Below are 24,258 nucleotides of genomic sequence, written 5' to 3' on the forward strand. Positions count from 1 at the left end.
AATCCTTTGATGTATTTCAAAGTCTCTGACTCCTATATGTTGTAAATATTAAGCGGGTTCGGTTACTCCCAAGTCTGTGTGATGTGTGTTAGACCACCCACCTTTATTTCTGTACATACATTCTGTATTACAGAGCTATATGCTCCCAGGACTGCAGGCGAAGTCGTAATGAAGGTTTAGAAAGTCAAACTAAAGGGTAAAGTTCATTAAAATAAAACTTTCCTTCTCCCAAACGCTTTACAGATCGCTGTAGAATAGAGTCCTCATATCTATAGTGTCCTCATAGTTATACATCCTCCTTACCTATCCCCACTATCCAGTACTGGGCCAAGGTATACTAGTAACGATTAGTTGCAAATACACATGGTGACATTCATCATCATCAGTTATTTAGATAGCGTCACTAATTCCGCAGCGCTGTACAGAGAACTCATTCAAATCGAGAGAGAGAGAGAGAGAGAGAGAGAGAGAGAGAGAGAGAGAGAGAGAGAGAGAGAGAGAGAGAGAGAGAGAGAGAGAGAGAGAGAGAGAGAGAGAGAGAGAGAGAGAGAGAGAGAGAGAGAGAGAGAGAGAGAGAGAGAGAGAGAGAGAGAGAGAGAGAGAGAGAGAGAGAGAGAGAGAGAGAGAGTAAGGTAAATTTTGATAGCAGCCAATTAACCTAGCAGTATGTTTTGGGAGCGTGGGAGGAAACCGGAGCACCTGGAGGAAACCCACACAAACACAGGGAGAACATACAAACTCCTCACAGATAAGGCCATGGTCAGGAATTGAACTCATGACCCCAGCGCAGTGAGGCAGAATTGTAAACCACTAGGCTTGTTTTAAATATTCCAAAATTAGGAACACAGGGCTCCCAGAAATACATCTTTTACCGACTGAAAATAAAATAAAATGTACCACGGTACAACAGATCAGAGACTTGTGGCTGTTACTGAATCCAATTTTTCTATGGCATTTAATTTTTTTTTACAAATTCTATTATTTCTTTACCATTTCCCTAACAAATATCATCCTGGAAAAAACTATTTTAAATTAAATCTGGGCTACATTTACTATAACTGAGAGATATTAACTGTATTTGTGATTCCTGCTGACTTTACAATCACTTGTATATACAACATTTACATTGACAAATTAAAGACAGTTCACATGAAATACACAATTGGTTGTCTCATGATCCATTCCCCTTTTCAATATCTTCTTTATCGAAAAAATATTATTTAAAAACTAGTCCTGGCTTTAGTTTTACACTAGCTAAATAGTAAGAGATGAGTCAACATTAGCGAATCAGACCTAAGGAAATATCACTTTTATCCTCTATTACGTCACATACTCAGCATTATCAGGCCTGAACGGAGTTCTGCAAACAATGTTTTGTGCTCCTGCCCAGGAACTCATTATGAATATTAAGATTCAATGGCATTGGGGCTGGTGACGCAGCCTGGTGGGGGATGTGGGGAGGCATGGAACCGTGTGTGCAGATGGTAAATATCATCCATAAGCTTATTAGATGCACAAGACCAGAGAATGAATTCACTTAAGACATGGAAGGGGGATTATATTTGCAAATAGACCACTTTACTATATTTCAAAAACGTATGTATGATAAACTTCAACAGCATCAGAGGACAAATTACACCAGCCTTAAACATAAGCTTACCACGCCGATCCCTTCAAAAGCAAATATGGCCGTTCCAAAAAAGAGTGGGTATTTCTTCCAATTTGATGTCAGAGGTAATGTACGAGGATCCGAGAGATTCTGGGGGGATATAAAGTCGGTTAATGAAACAGATGAAACTGATGAAAGACCGGCAGACAAAGTTTACGTAAAGAAGTTCTAATTGATCCCACTCCTTCCCCTCAGCTGTAGGAAATATTGTATTTATGGATTGTACCCCAAGCAGCAGGCACCTACCCCTTTCCTCTCCTTCCCTTTTCCCCCCAATATCATGATAGTAATTATGGTTTCATTATTCTACAGTTAAGTTGGGTACACACTAATGTAACCTTACTTCAAATGCGATTTCTGAATCTAGTTTACGACTGAAATTCGCGATGATCATGTGTACACACTATACATGTTTTACCGTCAGATCTGGGATCTTCAGCTGTCATAACCATACGCTGAAAAGATCATGACTCTGCACACTCGACAGATATCTGCCTACACTGCAGGTCGGGAGCGTGTACACACTTCCACATTTGCTCGACACCGTGATTTTTAGGACGTTTATAAAACCAAATCAAAGATACGATGCTTTGATACGTTACACCATGATCGTGGGAGCGTACACGTGGCATTAGTGTATACCAAGCTTTATGTTACAGTGTTGTGCTATACTGCCAACAGCTTCAAAGAAGAATAACAAGCATCTGAAGGAAAAGCCTTTGGTATAAAGGCAGATAATTACAAAATGACTTTATGAGGATTATACTGAAAACATTAATACTCTTCAGTATGAGACTGAAAAATTAGAATATAGAAGTCATCTAATAATGTGCATTATACTTTTAAGAATGCTTCACATTTTAATTATAATTTAAATCAAAGAAATACTGTAGGTGTTGAAAAATAATATGCTTTAGTTTTATTAATAAGATTCAAGGACATGCAACTATGATTTGTATCAGTGATGTCCAGTTCCACAGGACATTTATATCTTTCTTTGTAATATTTGCCCATGTTGGATTTTGTGATTCACTCTTGCGCCCTGCTAAAAGGTCTACGTGACAGCAACATTATATGTAGATGATGATTTGTTTTGATAAACTCAAAGCATATACTACATCCTACCTGTGCGTGTGTTTGTGTTCTCCTGGCCGTGAATGAAGCAAAGAAAGTTTCCTTTGTGTTCCACTGGTAATATAGTTTGGATTTGACAAGATATATGTTGTTTAAAAGTATTCCTAGCAAATGGTTTAACAATTCCTTCACATTATATTTAAAGATAAATGATAGAAGAATAAACTGGAACAAAACCCGTCATAATGGATTCATTTCAATATCACAGTTGAAATCCAACCAATACTGTGCTATATTATCCAGCCAGGAAAACGTTAAAACTCTGCAATCTCTACATTGAGAAACCACATGATCTTCAATTTTGGCTACAAAAAGACAACTTTGTAGGTATCACATGTGGACATGATATATACACCATTCATAGCATGAAGACAGGTGTGAAGATCATTGTCACAAAAAAATGCCAGAGTGTCTGTATGTTGCACTCACAGAGAATGGGAAGGGTTATTGTGCTCATTCATCCCAAGCAGAGCAAGTTATTAATTAATAGACCATTCATTTAATAATAATATTAGTCTTGATACCAGGTGACCAGTCTGTACTTCCAATGTATTTAAATATGAATTGCTACCAATACAAATACTATAAATACAACACATTATATATAAAAAACGCATACATACATACATACATACAGATGTAGCACATGTCATCTAACACTGGGTGATTTAGTTTAGGTTTCATGTGCTGTCGATCAATGAAGCAAGTGACATTGTGCAAAGTGTAATGACAAAAGTGTAACGTATAAGTTGCCTTCAATACATTTTTCAGGGGGCCGTACTGTGCATGTCAGGACAATGAACAGTAAGTAACATGCATGCGCTGTGCGAATCAAATTACTACATTTGGGTCTCAGATTTAAACAAATGCATCAGAAGCATCTGTGGCATAAGCAGACCACAGATGCTGCACTAATAAAAACATATGTAAAAAATGTTCAGCAGCTTGCCTTCCCCCACTAATCCTCAACAGTCTGCATGCACTATACTGACAACCAGACACAGGGACTGGCACCCAAAGCTGCTACTCCAAGGGCCACAATCTTGGTAAGTAACATGGCCAAATTAACCAATATGGAAAGGGTAGTGGCAACTGTCAATCACCTGCAGTTCTCCACAAGTGATTGACAGTTACCTCCCCTTAGAGCACAAATGCTGCAGTTTCATTTGATGACATTGTTTTATTGATTATCTCCAGTATCTGTCACTCAATGCTTTCTCACCTCTTATTTACAATGATTAAACAGCAAACCATGCACTTAACCATGGCATTACAAGTACAACGAATGTAATATACAGCCTTTGGCGTATAATAATATCAAAGAGTGGTAATAAGTTTTCTTCAGTTATTTTAGGTGCAGTAAATTATTTAGTTCAGTAACACACCGCTTTAAATTTTAGCTGTCAACTCGCTGATTTCCGGCGAGTTGAAAAAACCAGGGTATGATACATTTACCCCCTGAACTCATATGTTTTTGTCCTATAATAGGCCAAATTAACACTCTACCAAATATAAAGAATGAAATGCAAAGTCTTTAAATATGTTTGCCCTGCTGTGAAAATGAGTGGCCTTATAGAGATTATAAAGAAAATGTGCATTACTCATCTTCTGGTTAAAGTTAGAGGCTGTATCTGTTGAAGACAGACATTAAACCCGTTGTTTGTTTTTTTTTACTTTGCGTAATGATCCGACATCCATGGATACAAAGAGGACAAAACAGTCAGTGACGCAACAGAAGAGAAGGTGCACTTACTCGGAAAACGTATTGGAAAATGATGACGAGACTGACGGCCATGGAGAGATTCGCTAAGAAAGAACAGACAGACAAGTTCTTCAAGTCTCTGATAAATACCAGAGGGATGATCAGTGGGAGAAAGGACACCATGTATAGTCGTAGGTCAAGATTCCATCTGGTCCCTATTTCTGAATACTGTGGATGGCCATCGACATAAGCTTCAAATACCTGCAAGTACAGTCGTACTTTATTACACTGCTACAATAACAGTAAGAATACACATTGCTATCTGAGGTTTGCTCAACGAATTTGACTTTCTAGTCTGAATTCCACTAAGCGAAAATGTAAAATAAGCTGTATCCTCTTGGAAATGGTTGTATCTAACGAAAACCAACACCAACATTAGGGATTTCAAACTTAAACCTCAAACTTAGTTCAATTTCTGTGGACATCCTTTATTTACTTATATAAGTTGGCATAATGTAAAGAGGTTCTCTTGCCTTGCATTTAACGGTCTGTGTCACACAAGCAGTTTTCCTGTTCTAACAGTTATTAAAAACTTCCATGCAGTATACAGAGCAGGAAAACAGCTGGAGTATTTCTTAGAAGTCAATGTTATGGTGTCATTAGAAACTGCTCAGCTATTATGTAGATAACTTTTTTTCAACCAGCAAAAACACACTATTATATATTTAATGGGTAAATCCACCCAAAACAAAGAAAAAATAGTTTAGAGTGTTATTAGGTAAGGCAAATAAGATAGAAAGATATTTTAAGAAAAGCCCACATCAAGAAGGAGAGAGGATCTCCTGCTCTGACCATTAGAGCCATTACGGGATTGGAGGATCGCCAGTAAGTGTGCTTTTGCTATTTGGCTCACTTAACTCAACTGAAAACTGATTAGTTTGGTTGGAGTTACCCTTTAAGAAAGGTTCCATGGTTATTTTCCTGTGTGAAAACAGCTTGTGTGACACCAACCTAAAACAAATGGTTGCTTGCTGGTCATAACACAATAGACAAAAGTCTAGAAATCTTGACATCGTAAATGATGATCAATCAAACATGGGCAGCCCACATCTGGTGGAAGAGAAGCTTCATACAAATAAAAAACATTATTATTATTATAAGCAGTGGTCAAAGTGGAAATTTATAAGTGGCGAAATGGAAATTATAAGTGAATGGAATGCAATAGTTATATAAATCAAAGCAATAGAAGAAGTGACGGTATGGCATACCACTGTATACCAGCCCACTTCCACTACTGATTACAAGTGTTAATTTATAGAGCGCCACAAACTTACGCAACACTGTACATGCTATATAAAGGCAAGACCAGCGGGCTTTATAAAAGTCCCAGATTGAACCAAACTTTCCAAGCAATTGAAAAAATTATTTGGAAAATTCAGCAACACAAACATATTTAGGAGAGTAAAGTGAAAATAATTTGGAACTCAGATCTGTAATATTCCTTTATCCAGACATGTAACCATTATTAAATGCAACAAGTTAAAACAACAGAAAATAAATATAAGCAGTATAAAAAATTAGGAAGGACGTCATGTTACATAAATTACCTCACCCAATTAAATAAAAGGAGGAGCCAGACTTATAGTTTGAGTTTGAACAACAAACATTAATAAGCTAAAAAGATTAATATGCGCAAATATAATCAGGGTTAGATGTTAGGATTGTGACCCTATGTAAATTGGGCCACACTCCTAAAGCCCAATCGCCAGCTCCAACTCTGGCTCCTCCAATTCTGTCTGTCAGCTTCTGTGTGCTTTCTGTAAGTTTAACTGCAGGCCCAAATATAGATCAGAGGTATAACTTGACAAGTGTTATGGTTCACTAGAATGCTAGACTCCTACTCCTAATTTGGACACTGGTATAAGCATAGGGAATAGAGAGGTGAGTATATGACCGTGCTTTTATTCTAGACATTATCTGGTACCATATAGGGGGCTGAAACGTCTTAATCTCTATACCCAGACTACTTGGAAGATAAAGTCTTTGATCGAGGAATATTTTTAAACCTAGTAATTAAATGGACAATACTGAAAAAATGAGAAGATCGTCAGGTTTGTTACTCACTTGCTTCATATTTTCTGCTAGGAAAACAAAATAAACACTGCAAAACCCCAGCTGTGTGGCCACCAATGACAAATCTACAATATTCCTGCGGGGACACAAAGATGGGATTAAGAGAGAATTATAATTATTACAATTAATAGAAACTAGACTTTTAGGAACAGTGGCCTGATGGTTCTCTAACACCACAGCTATAGGGGTTTACTATCCAGATAGATGTGATTGTGATATCACAGGCCAGTTAGTCTAATCGTTTTTGTGAATAATCAGTTTCTTAATGAAGAGTAATGTTAGTTAATCATAATAAACAAACACCAATGTATGCTTCTTTTTCTGACCCTGATATCGTAGCATTTAACTTGTCATTACTACACAGAACGATAAAGAAGGAAAAAAAAGCACCAACAAACTGTAACCCAAGTATTTAGATCATCGAAGTGCAGGGTTTTATTTCCTTGCACTTAAAAAATGTCCTGCTCACACAATGGTATAACTTGTACTAAATATAAACATTGTTCTCCCCAGAAAATTTTGCCAGCTTCATGGCATTAAGAAGCAGCCGGGTGGGGGCAGTGTAATACTTTGCAATAATAATGAAAAATGTTGGAGGTTGATGCCCCCACCTGCCAGGACTGGTCAGACTGGTGGTCAGTGGTCTAACACACTGCTGGCTGTAGTGCTCACATAGTGCCTATTATAATGGGAGAAGCAATTGTGTATTCTATTATAATAGTGTTGGGCTCCAAGAGCCGGGTGGCAAGTAAAAACAGCCGGGTGGAGCACCCAGGAAATAGGTGCTGGAGAGAAGATTGATAGTTTCTGCTTCACCACTATACAAAATGAGAATCATGTAATCAGTAAATATTGTACAAAGGAACGTACATTCCCCATTGTATATTAATACTTCAGCTTGGTGGAAAACCAGAAGTGGGGGAAAAATAGTGTAAACATGATGAAAAAGCTGCATTTTAAACCGTATCAAAAACCGTACACAAGAAACAACCACAATATTAAAAACACCAGAATATTAAAAACACCAGAATATTAAAAACATCCTATAGTACAAATTTTAATAGGTATAATTGCATTAATTAATTCTGAATATTAGATGTGCTCTTAGGCAGTCTAGAAAGTAATTTTGCTGCAACACTGCTCCATAATGTTGGATAAACAATACACATATACAATACAGCACTATTAAACTTCTGCAGATACACGTAGCAGCTGATATTCCAGCAATCCAGCACAACCAATAATTGGAAACTGACAGATTTATTTTTTATTCTCCCTTCCATTATAAATTTACATCTGTGCCCTCTCAGACTTAAAATGGGTTTATTTATTAATTGATGGGGTTAATTATCATATATGTCATCACAACGGTGACAAATGATTTTTTGGATGAATATATTAAAAGCACATCCAACAGAAGACTGTCCCAATGATGACTATTTACCTTAGAACTGCAGTAGTCTGTCTCTCCTCTCCGGCTACTATCGCAAACTGGCTTTGTGTTTGTGCGACCTATGGTCATGTTTGTGCAAAGATTGTAAAAGTAACCCCAGGGGAGAGCAGGAAGGCTGAGGTGAGGGATCCAAAGATCCCTTTACTGCAATGTTCTCCCCATAGAGAGGAATTGTTAACATCTTAAGCCCATGGGCATAAACTTCGAAAAGCTAGGCTTTAGCCCCAGACCGCAATTCCCATTGAAAATTATGGGGACTGCAGTGTTATGCGAAACTGAGCCTAATGCAGGAGATGTCTATGATATTTCTTGAGTTAGGCTTTCGTTACATAGCTATGTAACTTACAGATGCCTAAACCATGCGGAAAAAGCAGTTCCTGCATAGTTTATGGAATATTAAATAGGCTCTCACATGCAGTTGCAATTAAACACTGCTGGACTCCATTGAAGAAGTCATTTAGTGCAGTGATCACAATTTCCAACATGATAAGACAAGCGTGCACTCACCCTCAGTTGTCCAACCAAAGATGAACCCTCCATTGCCAGGAGGTAACAGTACGGCCCCAGCAAAGCATCTCGCTGTATGGTTGTAGCCTTGTACAATGAGAATGAGGAAAGAGGTGGCAGCGGTGTATGAAGATGTAGCCAACGTTAAACTAACATTTAACCAGCTACAACTTCATTCATGCAACACGTATCAACTCTTTAAGAAAACACACCGCTTCGTGTCAAGTAGGTTTCCCAAAGCGTAATATAGAAATTCCCTGCAATACATTTGTCTGCCACCAGATGGTAGTCAGAATCGTACTAGTCATGTCAGATGAATGAGAGGTATGCAGCACCTGCGAGCTGTCTGTGTGGAGGTAACTGTCAGTCACTTGCAGGAAAAAAAAAAAAAAAGTAGGATTTTTTTTTTTAAATTTCATAAGTTAATAAAGTAGTGAAAAGGTATTTTGTGGAGTCTTTTATTTAATTAAAGTGTATTGTAAAATAGTGTGCGCGTTATTTATTTTCTATTTTGGCACAGACGCTCGTAGTCTCTCTGTTATCGCGGAAACCAGCTCAGGCTGCCAAAGCGCTGGGGCTGGTGAGGATTTGGTGAAGACGGCTTTCTGTATGGTTTCCAATTACTATTTTTTTTTTCACATTACACAGTGCAGCATCTGTGGTCTAGCAGGGTTATTATTATTATTGGAGCTTATTGATGGCGTTCCATGAAGTTACGCAGCAACAGTACAAATAGGGTAGACACAGGTTATATCAGCAAACAAAAGATCACAAAAATTGCACAGGCACAATAGCACAAGCAGAACTAAAAAGTGCAGATAACTAATACAAGAAGGGAAACATAAAATCAATTACCAAAGGCAATTTCTAGGCATTGACAAAAATGACAAGGCTAGCCCAAGGGAGGACTAGGAAGCAAGTGGAGAAGAGGGGATAGGGAGGCAACAAGAGAAAGGACGGCCCTGAGAGCTTACAATCTAAAAAGCAGGGGTTGGAACGATCAATCACTTTCAGTTCTCCGCTATTCCAAGGTTCAAGTGTTTTTAATAGATTCCAAAGAAGAGTAAATAATTCTGAACCATTTTTGCACTTATCGTTGTAAGAAAGAACAGCTCAAAACGGATCCTTTATGATGACTGCAAAACCAGTAATTTATTACAGCTATAAGTTCCACTAACTCCTGGTCGTTTTACATAGCAATAGGACAGGACGACGTAATCAGGAAACTTCGACAAAAGCTCCATCTGGAATTTGCCAGCGGGAATTAGACAAACTATGGTCTGTAATGTCACCTGATTCTTATCAAGAGAAAACTCATCATCACTACAAGCTCCGCTGTGCTGGAGAGACGAGATACAGTATCTGCTCCAGTAATTCCACTCTTATGAGGGATGCTGTGATGTACAGCAGTGAGAGGAAGAACTGAAAATATGCAGTTTAGGAACAATATGTCCAACTAAATAAAGTGGCTATAAAGACAGAAACAGCCTCATAGAGAGAAACACAAGATTTGAAAGGATGATATAACGAAATAAACATAACAGAAAGAAAGAAAAAGTCATTTAAATGCAAAAACAAAAATCAAGAGCATAAGAACCTACACAACGGCACACAATTTCTTTTGTGACCTTGAACTTTTCCATAGAACAGATGGAGCAGAATTTATTGCAGTTAAGGAGCATTGTGGCTAAGGATTAAGTGGAGAATCTGTGCTACCTTGTGGAATAGAACTGATTAGATTATTTGTGAATATGTGTTGGAGCATATTTGTGAATATGCTCCAACTGTCTCCATTCCCCTCCTCACATCATGTTACTGCCCCTGTCACATGCAGCCCTGTCCTCACTAACACATCACTCATCTCCTGATATACTCTGTGCTGCTGGGGACCCTGCTCCTTCTACTATATAACTCTCAGTCTGTAACTTCCTGCTGCCTCCATTCCCCTCCTCACATCATGTCACTGCTCCTGTCACATGCAGCCCTGTCCTCACTAACACATCACTCATCTCCTGATATACTCTGTGCTGCTCGGGGACCCTGCTCCTTCCACTATATAACTCTCAGTCTGTAACTTCCTGCTGCCTCCATTCCCCTCCTCACATCATGTCACTGCTCCTGTCACATGCAGCCCTGTCCTCACTAACACATCACTCATCTCCTGATATACTCTGTGCTGCTCGGGGACCCTGCTCCTTCCACTATATAACTCTCAGTCTGTAACTTCCCGCTGCCTCCATTCCCCTCCTTACATCATGTCACTGCCCCTGTCACATGCAGCCATGTCCTCACTAACACAATCACACAAATGAACAGATCACTGGCTCCCACATGATCACTACACTCATCTGCTGCGGAGAACCTTCCAATGATCTGATTTTATATAGTCCTTACAGCACACACATGCACAGATAACCTATTGTTACACTCATATGAGCTTCCAATCTAATGTCAATGTCCTGGACTCAAGAAGATAAAGGGACCTGTCCAAGGCCACGAGCGGATGAAGCTGGTAACTAAACCAACTTCTTCAACAATTTTCTCAATATTATTTAGTCCATTTAATCACTAATCATCCCATTTAAATAAATATAAATCACATCATTTACAGTTATATTCAAATTTAATATATAGGCAAACGATGCTTCTATATTCAAGCTGGCCAACCACCATACATTGTGGGAATATTCACAAAGACACAGCTGAGCATATATTATATATAAGTTATATAGAGCATATATGCTCTATATAACTTGTAGGCAGCCGTTTCCAGTGTATTAACTCACACCTTTACATTTGTGGTTTCCATAAGATGCTCTGGGACCTACTGCTAATACCCAATGGAACATTAACACCAAACTCTGTACGTCATGAAACAGAACTTACTTCCCTGTTGAGGCGAACTGCTGGAGGAACTTTAGAGGTCCCACTTCCAAGGCAAGCCCGACTGTTTCACTGTAGCCTAAATGTGCCTTTTTGTACCTAAAATGACATCACCATATAGATAAGCAATAGTGTCATGATACTAAACCAAAGTAATGTTATTACCGGGAGCAATGCTAGCAGCAGCAGGAACCAGGCTGTTCACGGGGGTGATTAGCAAGAAATAATGAAGTTTGAAAAGATTTTCTCTTCTGACTATATTAATTTAGTCACTTCCCAAATCAAGGATTTGAAACCTAATGCCAGATACTTTTTTCGTTTTTATTACAGCAACCAGTCAAGACCAATAAGGAATCAAAAAGGAATTAAAAAGTGATACCTCCTTCTGTCCTTAAAGAGAGTTCACTTGTATATACCAACATAATTATTTTACATCATAAAATAGAACAGGACACTCTGATTAAGGTAAAAGGGAGAAAACTTTACAGTAAATCACATAACAGTTACCCACTGCATATCATACAGAAAGGGGTCCTCAAACTGGGGCCCCAATGTTATCGCAAGTTAGAGAGTTGCGGAACCATTGGCATTAGATGTGTCATCGATCTGGGAGACCTGTATTTGGGAATGTTCCCTATAGCAGCATGGTAAGATGCCACGGCTTCATCCCAAAACACCTATACAGTGGAAAACCCCTTTGGAGTGTACCTATATCAGTAATGGCTAACCTGTGAACCTCCAGGTGTTGTGAAACTACAAGTCCCAGCATGCTCTGCCAGCTATCAGCTAGTTATCTACTGGCAAAGCATGTTGGGGCTTGTAGATCCACAGCACCTGGAGTGTCATAGGTTAGACATCACAGACCTATATCCATTATTTACATGTTCTAATCTTCATTTTTCTATAATATAGTCCCCTCCCATCAACAAGCAAATGTAATCTCAGGGCCCCCACAGTTTATAAGAAGCCCCCCCAATAGTAATTATAGTCCCATGATACTTCAGATGTGAAAATCTGGACTTTAATGTAAACTCCAGCGGATGCTAATTGTTAACTTTCAAATTGAAAGATGTGAGCTCTGCAGGGGTCGAGACGAGTTTCATCCAAACCTCAGGTGCCTGGGGCTCCGTCGCATGGGATCACCATAGGTTGGCTAGTTCTTTACCAGTGCTCATCAAAGAACGGCATTAATGATTGTAGGGATTAAAGAAACATTCATACATTTTAAATGTGTTTAACGCTAAATGCATCTGTTTTCCAAATATAAAGAAACAGAAGATTTTGTGCTCTGGCGTCTGACACAAGGTGCTCAGTAACGGACACTCGTACCTTTGGCATAAAAAGTGGCTGCAGCGAACCAACATGTTCATACAATGAATGGAGATGATGCCAAAAAATAAAAGGCTGACTGGCCCCAACTGTGAATAGAAATATAAAACATAATTATTAGTTAAGAGTCATTACAGTCATGTTTAAAACACAAAGCAAGCTGTACTAATGTATCGATTTGATTCATGTTTACATTAACATTTTCCCTTTAAGTGCTTTGGAAGAGATGGAAGATAAGTGCCTTAAAAAAAAACAAAAAACATAAAAACAAAAATCCTAATGTTAAAACAGAGAAGCACCGCCCAGTGCTGGATTAAGTTGCCCCCCTACCCTAAGAGCTCCTCTCTCAGGTGGGCCTCCGCACCAGGCATTATATACTTCTTGGCCACCTGCATGCGGCTGTATGATCCGTTCCTCCCACCCTCATTTTCCCTCTGTGTGTCCGCCACCTTACTCCCTCCCCTCTGTGTGTCCGCCACCTTACTGCCTGCCCTCTGTGAATCCGCCACCTTACTCCCTGCCCTCTGTGAATCCGCCACCTTACTCCCTGCCCTCTGTGAATCCGCCACCTTACTCCCTGCCCTCTGTGAATCCGCCACCTTACTCCCTGCCCTCTGTGAGTCCGCCACCTTACTCCCTCCCCTCTGTGTGTCCGCCACCTTACTCCCTCCCCTGTGTGTCCGCCACCTTGCTCCCTCCCCTCTGTGTGTCCGCTACCTTGCTCCCTGCCCTCTGTGAGTCCGCCACCTTGCTCCCTCCCCTCTGTGACTCCGCCACCTTGCTCCCTCCCCTCTGTGACTCCGCCACCTTGCTCCCTCCCCTCTGTGTGTCCGCCACCTTGCTCCCTCCCCTGTGTGTCCGCCACCTTGCTCCCTCCCCTCTGTGTGTCCGCTACCTTGCTCCCTGCCCTCTGTGAGTCCGCCACCTTGCTCCCTCCCCTCTGTGACTCCGCCACCTTGCTCCCTCCCCTCTGTGTGTCCGCCACCTTGCTCCCTCCCCTCTGTGTGTCCGCCACCTTACTCCCTCCCCTCTGTGTGTCCGCCACCTTGCTCCCTGCCCTCTGTGAGTCCGCCACCTTGCTCCCTCCCCTCTGTGTGTCCGCCACCTTGCTCCCTCCCCTCTGTGTGTCCGCCACCTTGCTCCCTCCCCTCTGTGTGTCCGCCACCTTGCTCCCTGCCCTCTGTGAATCCGCCACCTTACTCCCTGCCCTCTGTGAATCCGCCACCTTACTCCCTCCCCTCTGTGAATCCGCCACCTTACTCCCTGCTCTCTGTGAATCCGCCACCTTACTCCCTGCTCTCTGTGAATCCGCCACCTTACTCCCTCCCCTCTGTGAATCCGCCACCTTACTCCCTGCCCTCTGTGAATCCGCCACCTTACTCCCTGCCCTCTGTGAATCCGCCACCTTACTTCCTCCCCTCTGTGTGTCCGCCACCTTACTCCCTACCCTCGTGTCCGCCACCTTACTCCCTACCCTCGTGTCCGCCACCTTACTCCCTACCCTCGTGTCCGCCACCTTACTCCCTACCCTCGTGTCCGACACCTTATTCCCTACCCTCGTGTCCGCCACCTTACTCCCTACCCTCGTGTCCGCCACCTTACTCCCTACCCTCGTGTCCGCCACCTTACTCCCTACCCTCGTGTCCGCCACCTTACTCCCTACCCTCGTGTCCGCCACCTTACTCCCTCCCCTCTGTGAATCCGACCACCTTACTCCCTCCCCTCTGTGAATCCGAACATCTTACTCCCTCACACGTGACAAGTGTGCAGGCTGTAAGAGCAGCAGACATAAGAGTCTGCCTCTCCAACACAACATAGTTGGAAGAAGTTGTGAGTGTAGGGGACGGGTCTCAATGTAATGAGGTAGGAGGTGGGCTAATAATTTAATGGTGGAGTGTGGGTGGGGGCTAAATATTATACTTGATTTTTCTAAATAATGGCAAGTGTGTTACTAACGGTACTCACGATTTTGCTACAGTTGGTCTATTAATTTTACATTTCTCAAAATTGTATGACAGGGGTATTTTAATTTAGCAAACAGTGAGGTTTTCCGCATGTCCTGTGTGGTGATTACTCACTTTAATTTAGTCGATTCATAAACAATCTTACTATTGAACACGTTTTACACGGATTAAATGGTAAAAATATTTCTGTAAAATCATATTTCTAATCTGGATAAACATTGGAGGTTTCGAGTATAGGCAAAAACTATTAAAGGTGCAATCAAATGGGAAAAAAAAATTAGGTGTGTGTTTTTGTTTTGCTTTTTAACTTATATCTCTTTTGACTGCTATTAATAATTTAGGATTCTGGACTACCATGGCAACCACAGTCACATGGCACATGATGCAGTGAGCAGAGAGGCTTTGGAAACACCCCTCTGAGCTCTGTGATATCCTGCTTCTCCGCCCTGTCAATGCTGAGACCTCATTGTCGGCCACTTTTGTTTGGCAAACAGAGAGCTTTTGGAAAGGAGATAGATAAGAACTGCATGCTTATTAAAAGTTATTTAACTTGCTATTTATAGAGGAATAAATCTACGTGGGACTTGCTGCTTCAATTATCATTTAATTATGATAATACAAACTGCCCCCCAACGCACACACACACACTTGTTTTCAACTGGCAATCATAATCAAACTTGGCCAATTATATATTTGAAAAAAAAAATATTTTTATTTTGTGTGATATGTGAAGTTAATTGTATAATATCTTTATATAGGACCAGATCCCAACTTAAAATTTACTGCATGTGCTCAACTCCAACCTTGCACAGGATAGTCTCACTTTTTATATTCCAAAAGGGAAAGCACTTATATATCATCAAGTATGGCATTCGCATATTGGGATGTGGTTTTAACGAGTAGGATACAGAGAATATCGACCTTGTGTTTTGTCATAGAATGTTGGTGGTAAGTTATTGTGTCTACTTAGTGTTGTCGCAACCCAGCTCTACACACAGGAGAGAGAAATCAGGAATCTGCTAATTATGGGTTTCTATTTATATTCTGTACAAATTCATCATTTTGTCTGAGTTAGGACTTACCAAAATACCCGCATTTTTTATGGCAAGAGGGAGACCGAGAAGCCCTGTACCTATGTTCCCTTTTAACACGTGTATCAATGTCTGTACAAATCTGGAGAGGGGGGAAAAAAAAAAAAAAAATGAAAGAAAAAAACAAAACAAATAAAATAAATTGGCAACAAAAAAATAGTCTGAATGAAATTTTCTAATTTACGGTATATGTATATGGAACTTAAATTTCATAAACAAATATTCCCCCTAAATTACAGCAGTATTTAAGCACAGTGATGTTATAAAAATATGCTATATTACCTAGATTTTATACGGGAAGTTATAATACACCTTTTTTCCAAAAATTTGGGGTCTAAAGACTGGGTGCGTCTTACACAGTGGAAGCGAGGGGGATCCAGGGGAGGGCAGCGGAACACTGGCAGCGGTAGCAACGTTTTGACAGGATCCAGGGGGGGCGATTGCAGGGGCTTGCTTCCGGCAGCTGCACACTATGTGCTGGTCCGTTCGGCAGAGACAGGCAGGGAGAGTGTGCTGGCCAGCTGCTCTGATTGTGTTTAAAGCCGAACGGACCTGCACATAGTGTGCAGCCGGCGGCAGCAAGCCCTTGCAATCACAGCCACAATCTCAGCACACTCAGTAGTTTTATGATGAATAAAAACAAATTTTGAGCCCCAAAATGAAGGTGCGTCTTACTCGTATACATTGGAGCGTCTTATACATGGGGAAATACGGTATACATTTATCACATGAAACACTGTTTATTGTGTTATTTGACTTGCTTGTCACTGGACTTCTTCTTATTTACAGTGCCTGTTTTAATGATCCTAATTTCATTGATGTACTTTACTGAAGTCTTCGCAGTGGTGGGGATCCAGGGGGACACTTGCAGACACTTGCTGCCGACGGCTGCACAGTATGTGCAGGTCCGTCCAGCCGTGACAGGCAGGGACAGTGTGTTTAAAACACAATCAGAGCAGCCGGGCAGCACACTGTCCCTGCCTGTCACGGCTGGACGGACCTGCACATAGTGTGCAGCCGTCGGCAGCCTAAGATGTTAGAAAGGGGGTGGGGCCTAAATCACCCCGGGTACAACAGTTTTCTAGATCCGCCCGAGTCTTCACCATCTCATTTAGGAAGGTCTGCTCTATCCCTAATGCTGGATACACACGCTGCAATGCTGTGGCTGATATTAGCATTAACATTTTTAGTCTGGGGTACGGATATCCTTTAAAGCATATATAACATTACTTTTAGAATTATCTTTCTCATTCATCTGTACAGACAGGAGACACATTCAATAGAATTTCTGGCACTTGGAACAGGCGTTGCCTCCTCCCTTTGCAGAACACGCCACTGATGTTAGGAAAATTAAATGTACCCTAATTGTTATTCATTAGGACATGTACTGCAGCACAAGTGATTTTGCAAATGAGAGCTCCATATTAACATTTATTATCTTCAGTAAGCTTTAAACTCCTTTTATTTAATTTTTTACATAAGAACAGTTTAGTTGTATAGACTATAACTACGGTGCTCATGTAAAAATATTTTGTGGCCAAAACAGACACAGAAGAAATCAGGAGGCAGCATTGGAAATGTAAAGAGACAACATTAATCATAATTGGGTTGGGGGAGGGGTGGAGGGGGGGGGGGGGGCACAGCATGTCAAGATCTTTGTAGCCCATATTTCACCATAACAAAATTTATATTATACAGTCCATGGTGATCTGGTTATGCAGGTTATAATAACCACTGGTATACAAGGTATACCATATGACTGGTAGTCATGGGTACATAGTCCGGAATCCATCTGACCTGTATGCTATGCTGCACCCATTTAACCAGGTACTGATTGCAGTATATAGAGCATTGAACACCAATAGGGGGAGATTCAATTGTCAGCGATGTGGTGCACGGACATCGCAGCAATTACGGTACAAATCTCCACTCATTCGCCTCGCACCTCTATGGGGTGCAAGGAAAATTAAGTGTAGATTTCTGACAAATCTCTGCTGCGGTGTCTCATGGACGTTCTGGAGACACCTCGCGGCTAATTGAAGACCCCCCCCCCCCCCCTTAGCGTTCAATCAAGAGAGCCAGATTCGCTACAAGTGGTAGTGCTGAATGAGTCTGAGCTACCGTAGAGGTTATTAAGTTTGGCATCAATACAATCATGCCACATACTACAATAAACAAGCCACATACAATTGTAGTCTACAGGTCATTTGCTATGTGCACAAATTAAACTTCTCTTCTAAAGTAAAGGAATGGAGGGGGGGTGGGGGCCATGATTGATAATAATCCATAAACCAGCATGCTCAAACTAGGTAGATTCCACCTCAGTCTTCATACTGGGGAAGTTTGTAAGTAACATTTCTGCCCACAAACATAGGAGCTGATGCAGAGGGGGATGTATGCCAGCATGTGTTGTGTATTTCGCATGAAATCACTCTGTGCATGCCCAGAAAGTAGGTCCATACAGACTCTTCCGGCACTTACGCCCACCTGCTCCTGAGAGGGAGGGAAGTTGCCGTGTACAGTACCCGTGTGTTTACACAAATGGGGCTCATGCAGACTTGCAGAAACACACAGATACTTCCGTTAGGAGGCGTATCCTTTATACCCGCTATAAGGCAGGTGCAAATACTCGCCAACGTAAAACAGGCACATACGCTACTGATGTGTACACATCTCCACATGTGTACAGCTTTGCATATGATGTAAATCATTTTTGAACATGTCTGTGTTGAACACAAGCCTAACATAACATCCAATGTGCTCAGACTTCTGTGGTTTAGATTGGCGCTGGCTTTGGAAGAATTAATGTTGTAGATTTGTGCTATTAGGCAGGATGGAAAAATCAGATAGGAAATTGACACCCATGAAAAAAGGACCATTGTCTACGCGTGGTTGGCCCACCCATGGACTACAAGTGCCAGCATGCCCTGCAAGCATGGGATTGCCACAGGTTGCACATGTCTAAACCTATACTATATAAATTTTTTTGCATTTTAATTAATTCCAGGCACATCTATGGCGTCTCAGCACTCAAAGATTTTGTCTTTCAAGGATGAATATAGAATGAGGACCCTTTGCAGAAAATGACCCTCATTTACATTAGATGGATGGCTTACTTAGGTTATCAAATCGCCTCCACATTAATTCCTCCTGTAAAACATAGCACAGTATAGTTAAACCAGTAATGCATAATTAACTTGAGTAATGAAGAGGCTTTGAATCTCTTGCACATTATCTCCATTAATGTGGCCTAGCGTGGTGCCATTGTAATCTATAACATACAGTAATACAACATTTACAACACTACTGGCCCTCTAGGTGACACAAGAGTTAACACATTAACCACTTGGTAGAGAGGACTTACAACCGTTACCTACATGTGTGGTTAGTTAGGTAATAGGTCATGAGCCGCAGAACATTTCTTCACCTTAATAGGACAAACAAGTCACTTGTGCAATTTATTTTCATATCATAACCCAAGTAAATAGACAATTATTCTCCAGTCAAAGTAACTGATAAGCTGTTTCTGATACCAAGTTAAAGTTTATGACCGTTAAAAGCTCCTGTAACCCTATCCAGGGTCACAGGCCATTCACACCCCTCTGAAATGCTCTATACTCTCAAAAACACACCCAAACATACTATATCTAGTATTTACAAAATACTCATTGAAGATAAATTTACCCACAAACCCCGTTTCATGGGGGCATGGGAGAGAGACCTTTTCGATCTCACTGGGACAATCCAGTGGCTGAAAGTTTTCATGGCTACTCACAAGTTACAGCTATTGTTGAAACCCAATGCAAAATTTTAACAGGATGGGACAGATGCCCCAAATTGTTAAATAAATTTTCGACAAGAATATCTCCTCTTGGTTGGAGATGTATTTCTTATGCTGGCTCCCAGTTCCACATATGGTGGTCATGTCCTAAGATCCCCCCTTACTTAAACAAAGTTATTTACCTTTCTGAAAAGATCACGAGGACGGAGGTGCCAACTGGCCCTGGTTTATGGCTCTTCTCCTATATAATATTCCCATCTCCTCATATAAAAAGTCGCTCCTTAAACACCTGAATAACGCAGTACAGTCTTTGATTCCTGTCCGTTGGAAGTCTCCCTCTTCTCCCACTGCATCTAAATGGATTACCCGCATCAACTTTTATTTGTCTTTAGAAGAGTTATTCCTCTCTGCCTCTGACCGGACCACGGAGTTTATTGTTACTTGGTTCAGCTGGCTGGAATTTAATGAAACAGACGAATTTCGTATAAGATTGCTTCCCCCACGCTAATAGCGTGGCTTCTGAGAGGACATTGTAGTGCTCCCTCTCCATTGCCCTTCTTAAATGGTACCGTTCTCCTATGGTCCTATTAACCACTTCCTAGAGCTCTACCCAAGACGATGTGAGACGTTACCCTTCAATTTTTATTTTATTTTTTGAGCACCTATCTACCCCCTCCCTTGTCTGTCTGTCTTTTCCCCAATGACTGTTTATGCTCTTATACACTCTGAAAACTATATTGCTGCCCCATCATGCATGTCCTATGCATACTATTATTGTTAATTGCTGTTGATTACTTTTTGCAAAGTATAAATAAAGAATACGTTTAAAAAAAAAAAAAAAAGCTTCTATAAGTGGAGACTGTGCATAGAAGTGTATAGTGTATCTGACTGATGCAGGAGAGTGATAACGGGGTTAGAAGAGGACCCATCAATCTGTCTGGTTTACTTATCTAGGACGTATCTATAGGATAGTCCTTTTCCCCCCTTTGAATTTGTGTTTCGTCTTCTTGCTCCAAGCACATATTGCTCATTCAGTATAACGTTACTCTTCATTCTAAGCTGGGTACACACTACAGAAAATTTATCCCGGAGCGATATCGTTAACGAATTTACCAACGACTGAAAGTCCCGATCAGCATGCCGAATCCTGTGTACACACTACACACGCTTTATAGGATTTACCGTCAGATCTGTGCTCTTCATCTGTCATAACCATCGGCTGAAAAGATGGTGACTCCGTACACTGCATAGAGATCTATGGACACTGCCGATCCTGAGTGCACACACACTCCATAGAGATCTATGGACACTGCCGGTCCTGAGTGCATACACACTGCATAGAGATCTATGGACACTGCTGGTCCCGAGTGCATACACACTCCATAGAGATCTATGGACACTGCCGGTCCCGAGTGCACACACACTGCAGATTTGGAATGACATTGTTCCATCGTTGAACGAGATTTTTAGTCCAGTTTAAAAATAAGTGTTCTGGAACGAATCATTCATCATTGCAGCGCGCACACGCACACACGCACACACACACACACACACACACACACTAATGCAATATTGGACCAAATGGTCGTTTATTGTGTGATTGGCCCAATACTGGGCTGAAAAACCTGTAGTGTATACCCAGCCTTACACCTCATTTTCTACAGGGTCTTCTTGTTCTGGCATTTATGATGTTGCAGAATATACTCCCATCTTAATGAAACTCATAATGTATTTAAGGAGCAATTATACCTAAAACTAAAAACCAAACTCCAAATCAAACTGATTCAACATTTGTGTCTCTGCCCAGAACCAATCTCAGAGATGTTAACGAGTCCTCTTCTGTTAATAAGTCACTTATTAGGTTACGTCCATCGTCATTGTGTTTAGAATCCCATTCATGTGAAGGGAGCGGTGTTTTACACTTCATCATTCAAGTTAATTATGCCTGATAAATTCAGTTTACCATATTAAATATGCTGTGCCATGTTTTACAGGATGAATTAATGTGGGAGCGATTTGATAACCTAGTAAGCCATCCATCTAATGTAAACGAGAGTCATTCTGTGCAGAGGGTCCTCATGTTATATTCATTCTTGGAAGACAATCTTAGAGTGCCGAGATACTATAGATGTGCCTGGAATTAATCTAATTACAACAAATGTATAATATAGGTTTAGACCAGCGATGGGCAACCTGTGGAAATGCAGATGTTCAGAAACAATAAAACAACAGGATACAGGGCATACTGGGACTTGTAGTTCTATAACAGCAGGAAAGTGACAGGTAGCCCAATGGTGCGTTATTACATACAATAAGCTAGGTTTGATGGGAAAATATGATTGTTGTTTCTGTTTATTTCTTTTTTTTAAATGTTCGGTAACCCAGATGCAACAAAAGCTACAAAGTCTGGATGAAGCTATAAGGAGGAAGCCCCAGATTAAAAAAAAATGTGCATTATCAAAATATGGTTGATCTTTGCAAATGAATAAAAAAAATAAAAAAATACCTCTACTTTATGAAGCTAATCCCATTTGCCATCATCATCATTTATTTATATAGCGCCACTAACGCCGCAGCGCTGCACAGAGAACCCACTCACATCAGTCCCTGCCCCACTGGAGCTTACAGTCTAAATTCCCTAATATAGACACACACTCACACACAGACAGCGAGGGAGACAGACAGAGAGAGAGGGAGAGACTAGGGTCAATTTTGATAGCAGCCAATTAACCTACCAGTATGTTTTTGGAGTGTGGGAGGAAACCGGAGCCCCCGAAGGAAACCCGCGCAAACACGGGGAGAACATACAAACTCCACACAGATATGGCCATGTTCGGGAATCGAACTCATGATCCCAGTGCTGTGAGGCAGAAGTGCTAATGACTAGGCCACTGTGCTGCCCTATGGTTGCTATGGTTTGCAAACAGGGCGGAAGTACAGCTGACTACACACAGGTTGAGCGACAGGACAATCGTTCAGTTTGGCGACACACTTGGGTGGCCACGTCACCCCCCCCTTCCTACTGTGGATCATTCCCCCCTCCAGCTCAGCCTGCAAGTGGCGTCGGAATATGACCATACACGGAGGCCAACAGTGGTAATCCTCCAACCATGGTCATCCTATCAATTATTATTAGGAATCACCGTAAATATTAGACCACACATGCTACAATACCAGGCTTGTTGGCATAGTTCAGCTACGACGTCACAACGCGTGGGAAATTTACTCTCAAACACCGTTGGATAGGAGTAAACATGTAGCGAATTACAAAATGTGTGTTACGAAATAGTCCCAACCAGCTATCACTCCGTTACCCTTCCAACCACTTTGCCCCGATCCCCTTCCACTCACTACAAACCCCACTACTTTTAAGTAATTGTTTAGTAATATGTTTATTTCAAAACAAGAGGGGGGAAAAAAAAGGAAAAACTTGGCCACACAAACTGTGCCAATATGTGTGTTTAATAGAAGGTATTGACTTCCTGAAATGCAACAGTTTTCTATCTATTTTCAGACATTTAATTATCACCAGTTTATTAGTGAGAAAAAAAAATAGAAACTAAAACAAACCTGCACATTAGGTTACACACACCGTTAATTACAGGAAATGCAAGTTGAATATAAAAATTATATATACACACATACACATATATATATATACATACACACACACACACACACACACACATATATATATATACACGCACTCACAAAGAACACACAATACAAAAAAATGCAAATTAATTTACAAAAGTCAGCAGATAATTAATTTGAACACATATGCAGGGAAATGGCTAGGGAAAAAAATGTGAGGGGGAGATATAGGGGCCCGGCAGGAAAAATGGGTAAACAATATGAGGCGGGGCTGTAATATTACAAGCGGTGGATGCACTACATGTTCTTTGTGGCATTGAAATACTCCACTTAACGTTTTTTAAAGTTTATTTCTATCCAAAGAGGAGTATGGTGTTATATTTATCATTGAAAATCATGGTAAGTTGGCTTATGATGTTCATAGCTCCTTGCCCCTTGTTCTGTAACACACTGCCATTATTGCTGTGGCAGAGCGTTCCCACATTTCAGCCTCACCGCAGGTAGCAATTACTTACCTGGCTCTTCTCTGGCTCCGTCACTCTGAATCTGTGGGTAAATTCAGTTGCAGGAGACAGCTTCTACCCTCTCTAGCTCAAAGGGACAGGCCCGTTGGATAATGTAATGTGAGCTGCTCTTCTAGAGGCCAGGGACGCTGCCTGCCTCATTAGCAACGCTGCGCTTCTTGCCCTTCGCAACAGACGCTCAGCAGGCTCCTATACCTCCTGAGCGCCTTGTTAATATAGGTCTTGTTCCTAAAGCCCAGTAAGTCTCAGGCGTACCAATACGTAGGAGACTGACCTGGAGTAGTGCCAGAGTTTGGCAAATCATCAGGGTTGCCAGTATCGGCGTTAATGCAATTCTCTATTACAAGCTTTATACAAAACATCTTTCTGCAATAGATAGTGAGGATTAAGGCATTAAACACCCTTTAGGCCTTTGTTCAGGCATGGCATAACATATACACGTAAAACAAAAAGTACATTATCTTCAATAAATCAAGTGCACACCCTGTGGAATA

The 24,258-nt window shown here is 41.0% G+C and overlaps 1 protein-coding gene across 2 annotated transcripts in view; it reads right to left on the reverse strand.

The window, feature by feature from the left end:
* SLC36A4 (solute carrier family 36 member 4) overlaps window positions 1-24,258 on the reverse strand; it is a 165,781-nt gene that overhangs the window by 112,110 nt on the left and 29,413 nt on the right. The window contains exons 3-8 of one of the 2 annotated variants that reach the window (XM_075198725.1): window positions 15,857-15,947; window positions 12,811-12,899; window positions 11,485-11,580; window positions 6,630-6,714; window positions 4,557-4,766; window positions 1,661-1,759 (exon numbers count right to left, since the gene is read on the reverse strand). In XM_075198725.1, coding sequence (XP_075054826.1) covers window positions 1,661-1,759; window positions 4,557-4,766; window positions 6,630-6,714; window positions 11,485-11,580; window positions 12,811-12,899; window positions 15,857-15,947 — 670 coding nt within the window. The remainder of the gene's footprint in view (window positions 1-1,660; window positions 1,760-4,556; window positions 4,767-6,629; window positions 6,715-11,484; window positions 11,581-12,810; window positions 12,900-15,856; window positions 15,948-24,258) is intronic. The other variant, XM_075198726.1, reaches the window with a different exon arrangement.

This window comes from Mixophyes fleayi, chromosome 2 (genome assembly GCF_038048845.1).
Source record: "Mixophyes fleayi isolate aMixFle1 chromosome 2, aMixFle1.hap1, whole genome shotgun sequence".
Lineage (NCBI taxonomy): Eukaryota > Metazoa > Chordata > Amphibia > Anura > Limnodynastidae > Mixophyes > Mixophyes fleayi.